General features: G+C 42.2%; 1 protein-coding gene across 1 annotated transcript; it reads right to left on the minus strand.

Annotated features, from left to right (window-relative positions):
• Window positions 1-839: 839 nt before the first annotated feature.
• Window positions 840-5,981, minus strand: taok3b (TAO kinase 3b). The gene is made up of 8 exons (XM_034123600.1): window positions 5,319-5,981; window positions 4,293-4,529; window positions 4,047-4,175; window positions 3,703-3,906; window positions 3,052-3,291; window positions 2,568-2,780; window positions 2,252-2,434; window positions 840-1,034 (listed from the first exon to the last, which is right to left on the minus strand). The coding sequence occupies exons 2-8, from the start codon at window positions 4,476-4,478 to the stop codon at window positions 873-875; spliced, it is 1,317 nt and encodes a 438-aa protein (XP_033979491.1). The 5' UTR covers window positions 4,479-4,529; window positions 5,319-5,981; the 3' UTR covers window positions 840-872.

A 5,981-nucleotide genomic window follows, 5' to 3' on the forward strand; every position in this document is an offset into this window, starting at 1 on the left:
CTTATGTTCAGTATCCATAGGCTTAAAACAAAAACAAAAAAATGCTTTTATTTACAAACAGCTAAAATCTCTGACAGATTCATGCTTCACTTCACAACCTGAATTTGTCCTTAAAGTGCATGCAATAATAAGCAGTTTTACCAAGTGGGATCTTGTATTGTGATAAGGGTTGATCAAGCTGATGCCAATTGATTCTACATATCAAATCAATAAAAAAAGATAAGAACTGTTGCCTAGTAAAGTGAGAGACCACAGTATACTGTATGCATAAGCACAATATGGAAGTATGAACAAAAACATTTAAAAATGAATAAACTCTGACTTTATCCAGTGACCCCATACAGTAATATTCACATTCAGAGCATAAAATAAAAAAAGAAACTAAATATAATCAAATCAATAAAAAAAGAAAAAGCAGCTTAACACCACGGGGGAGTCCGCAGCTCACATTCCACAATGTCCCTCCACGTAGCACACATTAAGCATCATACGAACATGATGGGTTTCTACTTAAACATATCAAAGTGCCAATTTTACTAAAATTTCCTGAATTATTCAATTCATACCAAAAAAGAAGGAAATGGCATGGAGGAAAGAGTCTGTTATTTTTAACACATACGTTTTTGAGATACATTGACTAGGTTTGCTTTTTATTGACATGTTGTTGTAGATTCTTTTTGTTTTATTTCCCCCTTCAAGTTTCACAAAAGAAGTTCTCATTGCACGTAACACCTCCGTTCAAAGATGCAATATCTAAGAGAGAAGAAAAGCAATAGAGAAAGTTATCCAGCTTTGCCACTGTGGACGTGACAAACGGTCAAGTGGATGCGAAAAGGGCACGGATATGTTGTCCTCTAAAGATAAATCCACTTTCATCTGGAGTCTTCTTTGGGGAAGTCCAGAGATCCCAGGCTTCCAAAGCCGAGACATCTACTTTCTGTGTCAAAAGTGTTGTTTTCTCTGTCCTGACGCTCAAACAAGTGCTTGATCCTTTCAGTGCGCTCCTTCTGAAGCGCGACCAGTTCCTCTTCAATCTGTCATCAAAAAACATGACGAGAGTTATTTCAATATATAATCTCCAACTTGAATCTTGTCTGCCCTGGTAGAGATGGGGCTTTGTCATTGGTTACTCCAAGATTTGTTTACAGTGAAACATCACTAACGTTGGATTGACAGATACATTTTAGTTTTGATATTCCTAAAAGATTAATGAGTTAGTGGTGGCTCTGATAAGTGATGTGTCATTCAGCATGGACATGTAAACTATTGCAACCATTTCAATTGTTTTTCAAGCAAACCCTTTGCCAGCCATTACCTCGTCCAGCTTCACAAATGTGAGGAATTGCTGCTTATCTTTTCAATAGAGTATGTGATAGTACACAAGATTTCTCTTTTGCCCTATTTGTAAAACAAGACTATTTCTTGGGATTTAGGTGGCAGGCATTTTTTTAAAACATTTTCAGAAATTGTTTAAACTGATAAATCAATGACTTAAGAAAATGTGTCACATTTAATATTGATAAAGATAAGTTCTAAGTTGAAGTCCCTTCATCATGACATTTTCTCCAATGAGCCGATATTAAATGTGAGAGTACTGTACTGTACTGTACTGTACTGTACTGGGCCATGCTCCCTTAGTTGATGAACCCTTTTCCTTTGTGTACACTGTAACTGCTTTTCTCTACGATCCCTTTCAAACATCAGCTTTGCACACAAGATATTTCTAAGATAAGATTTATTTTCACCGAACCCTGTGCCTGTCAATTTGAATATGCTGTTGCTAAGCAGGTTCAATGTTTATCATTATAGTTTAGCTTGGTGACATGCTAACATTAGCTCTTAACACAAAGTTCAGATAAGGCAAAGTATTGGACAAACCAAAGTGTGACCTGATGTTGACCCCCTTATACCCTCCTTTATCCTAAGGGAGACTACATGTCATCAAATCCTTCCAATAGTTGATAAAGAGATTTATGTTTTTTAAAGACCAGTGTTGGATGGCTAACATTTGAACAAACATTTGATTTGCAACAATAAGTATATCATATGTATACAGCAAGTCAATGGGCCTCCTAACAATGAGAAAGTGATGCCAATGTCAACAAAACTAACAAGTATTTTGAAAAGAAGCCTTGTTTAGATGACCCCATGGATGTTCCTCAGGCACCACCTCCATGTATCTATGTCCTCTTACATTGTGGAGGCTGCATTAATTTAAAGTATTTAGGGATGGCTCGGATCTTAAACCTACCTTCTGTTCAAGGTGCGCTCTGCGTATGGAGACCTTCTGCTCAAGTTTCTGCTGCTCTCGCTCATGTTGGGTCTCCATCTGTGACTTGGTTTTCCTCTGGTAGGCGTCCAGGAGCTCCATCTCTTGCTTCAGCTGCTGCTTCAGAGCTTGGCACTCCGCTTCCTGCTCCGCGTCTAATCGCATCTAGAGACCCAGCGAGACAGAGGTAGTTACAAAGACATTAACAACAAGCATAGGTTGAGCCTCATTTATCAAACTACAGGCCAAGTTGGGATGAAGATGTAAGAGGTCAATGCAGGTAACGCTGTAATCGTACCGCGTGTGACGCCATCATCTCGTTGATGCTCTGCTCGTACTGCTCAGCCAGGATGGCCAGCTTGCGTGTCTGCTCCTCTTTCAGGCTCTTCAGGATGCTCTTGTGGTCGCCTTTGGGGGAGACTTCCAGCTGATGGTTCCTAAGAGCTTTGTACTGCTTGTTCTGCACCTTGCACGTATCCTGAAACTGTCTCTTGATCTGCATCTCCAGCATCTGCACAGGTAAGAAAGAGGAATTCATGTATGTGTCTTTCTTTTACATACAGACTGTAAAATGCAATCAAAAGTTATCTAATTATGGCACAAAAAAAGCCAGTTCGACTTCAACAAGGATGCAAAATAGATGGTTTACACATCAAAAGTGTCATCATTCTTTACTGTCAAGACCCTTGTATAAAAGCACACTTTTAAACCCCTTGAAATGTACTTCCTGGAAACCAACTCTCTAAATAAGCTCATATTAGCTAAGAGAGAGTTGCAGGCACCTTGAGGTTTCTGGGCTGCTGCCGCTGCTCCAGAGTGTGTTTCCTGTGTAGTTCTCTCTGCCGCCGGCCGTTGTACTCCTCCTGGTTCTCCAGCTCGGTCTGGTGCTGCAGCCTCATGAGTTCAGTGCGTAACTTCTGCAGCATATGCAGCTGCCGCCGCTCCATGTCCTGCGTGGACTCGTCCTGCCGGATCATCAGGGCATGCTCCATGTCCTTCTGGGTCCCCTTCTTGTTCAGCTCCTGGGACAACAAGTGTGGTTTTTAACCTGTATGCAAATTCAGCTTTCCATACATTCTGTAAGCCCGGTTGGTTTATTTAAGGGTATTAAAACAAAAAACAGGAATGATAAATGTAGTTTTGCAGTAAAAAATAAATGTCTGAAATGTCTGAAATTAAAAACCTATTGATTTTTTTGAAAGCTGGTCAGAATAGCAGTTTGAAGAGGTCATTCAAGGTGTATTAGTAATTCATTCATTTATCAAACAAAAATTATTAAATGAACTGTAGCAATATTTCTTAAGTATATTGAAAGTCATTATAAGAAACCTCTTTTTCTTTGGGATCTGGTGTTGATTTGGTGATCACTGGCACTGAATACCTGCACAGTCTCGTTACACATAATGTGATGTAATGTCAGGAGGTAACATTACCTCTCTCAGTTGCTCCTGTTCAAATTCGTGCTTCCTGACCAGACTCCGGCGTTTGAGGGCCCTGCAGCTGCGTTCGTAGACCAGCCTCTGCTGGTCCAGCAGGAGAGACTCCTCCTCAGCCTGAGAGCGCTGTATTGTTTCTTTGTGCCTGGACAGACGCTCATACTTCTCATCCTTGGGTGTACAAGGGTCTTCGCTCATCTCCTATAAATATGGAGACAAAATGTAAAACAGAAAAGTTGTGTAAATGATCTGAAGATAACTCACAGAGAGTGCATTTCATAATGAACAGATGAACAAAATGAGATCATAAACTTTGCGTTGTGTTTGTTTGTGATATTTACTTCTTTGATCTTGTCTTTGCAAAACCTGTACTCTTTCTTCTGATTCTCTAAGAAATTAGCCAGCTCTTTCTTTTGCTGAGCAACTATCTGTTGCTGGATCCTCCTCTCTTCTGCTGCAACAGACTTAATCTGTGAAGAGATAATCAAATGAACACCCTTTATTGACTGTACAGGCACAAGTTTGCCATGAAGTGACATCACTGAGTAGTTTCCACCTCATTCATACACCAGCTGTCAGGGCTGTACCTCTTTGTCTGTTTGAGCAGCGTGTCGTTTGGCCAGTCTTTCCAGCTCAATGTAAGTGTTGTTCGCATGTGTCTCTAATTCTTTCTGCAGCCGGAGCCTATGCTCATCCATCTCGGCCTTTAGCCTATTCTCCAGGGCGATCAGCTGCTTCTGGTGCTGCCGCCGTGTGCGCTTATACCCAGACATCTGCTCCCGCAGCTCAAAGTCCTGCTCATGCTCCTGGATCTACCTGATGACCTAGACAGAGGAACACAGGAAGCAGGAAGTAAAAGAAAACGGAGCAGGCAGAGCGAAACAACTGCCATGGTGGAGACAGAAGGAGGGGGGGGGGGGGGGGGGAGACAGACAGCTGGTAAGTCAAAGGGTTAGGGCCTAAAACAGAACAGTGCAAACAACAAGTCTGCAAACTAAAAAAAGTAATCAGTTTGCAGATTACGTCCACAGCAACCCAAGAACTTAAAAAGGGTTGAATCAGAAGTCTGACAATCCTTTAGGGTTGATGGTATCAATGCCTTTCAGCATCAGATTTAAAAAAAAAAGAGGTGAGCTGCTTTTTGATCCAATTCATACTCTTGATAAGAATCAACTTGTAATACCAGAAAGCAACCTCAATTAATCCATCAGTCACTTAAGCAGCATTGATGTCAATGATGTCATTGTTATGCTGAAGACCAATCTGTAAAATCACTGTTTAAGATATGACACAAGATGTGGAGATGCAACATTTACAATGTGACACAATCTCATTGGTAAGAGACATCATAGAATACATATAAATGCAATGCACTCGCATAAAAGCAGAAGCAGAGAGAGGGGAAGCTGAGGATGGAAAAAATGACATCCATTAACAGGATCTGGTTGCCATGACTACAGATGTACAGCTGAGAACACAGACACCCCCCCTTCCCTCCCCTCCTCACCCCCCGTCGCCTGCACGCACACACGCACACATGCACTAACACACACACGCGTTTTTTTATGCAAACGGAGAGAGGGAGAGAGGGAGGGAGAGAGAGAGCTGCGTACCAAAGATGCTGATTTGATGGTGGCAATGTGTTCACAGATCTTGCAGTCGAGAGACCGGCTCTTGTGAGAAGTAGGCCGCAGCTCTGGCCTGGTGTCCCTGTGCACAGCCTCATCCCTCACGCAAGCATGGTCCTGCAGGGGGGGAGGAAAAGGAGGAGATAGTGGGGCTGGGTGCTTCCCAGGCCCTCCGCACTCGCTGTTTCTGCTAGAGCTGCTATTATTGCCGAATCTCCCTGAATGCAGCACACATCCAGCTTTAAATGCATCCTTCCCCTGCTTGTTCCCCCGCTACTGTCTGCAAGTTCTTCCTACGAGAGAGAAGGGCATAGCCAAACAATTGCAGGCACCACCGAGAAGGCAGCTACTGGATGTAGTCGGTTTTTTTCTGGCGTCCCCCTCTTCTCAGAGAGGAGGAACCAAATGGCTCCGGTGGATAAGGGTGAATTATGCAATGCCTACCATTGATAATCGGAGAAAGATAGCACAGGGATGTATGTTACTGCCACTCTTCTTATCCGTTTCAAAATGCAAGAAATGTTTGGAAGGAAAAATAGTTTTCCTGTGTTCCAATGATCGCATGTGGTGCCATGTCTAAAAATATTTGATTCAGATAAGGCACATCCAAACATGGTTTTCCCTCGAATATGTCGCTTGACGATCCGT

This window comes from Trematomus bernacchii, unplaced genomic scaffold (assembly GCF_902827165.1).
Source record: "Trematomus bernacchii unplaced genomic scaffold, fTreBer1.1, whole genome shotgun sequence".
Lineage (NCBI taxonomy): Eukaryota > Metazoa > Chordata > Actinopteri > Perciformes > Nototheniidae > Trematomus > Trematomus bernacchii.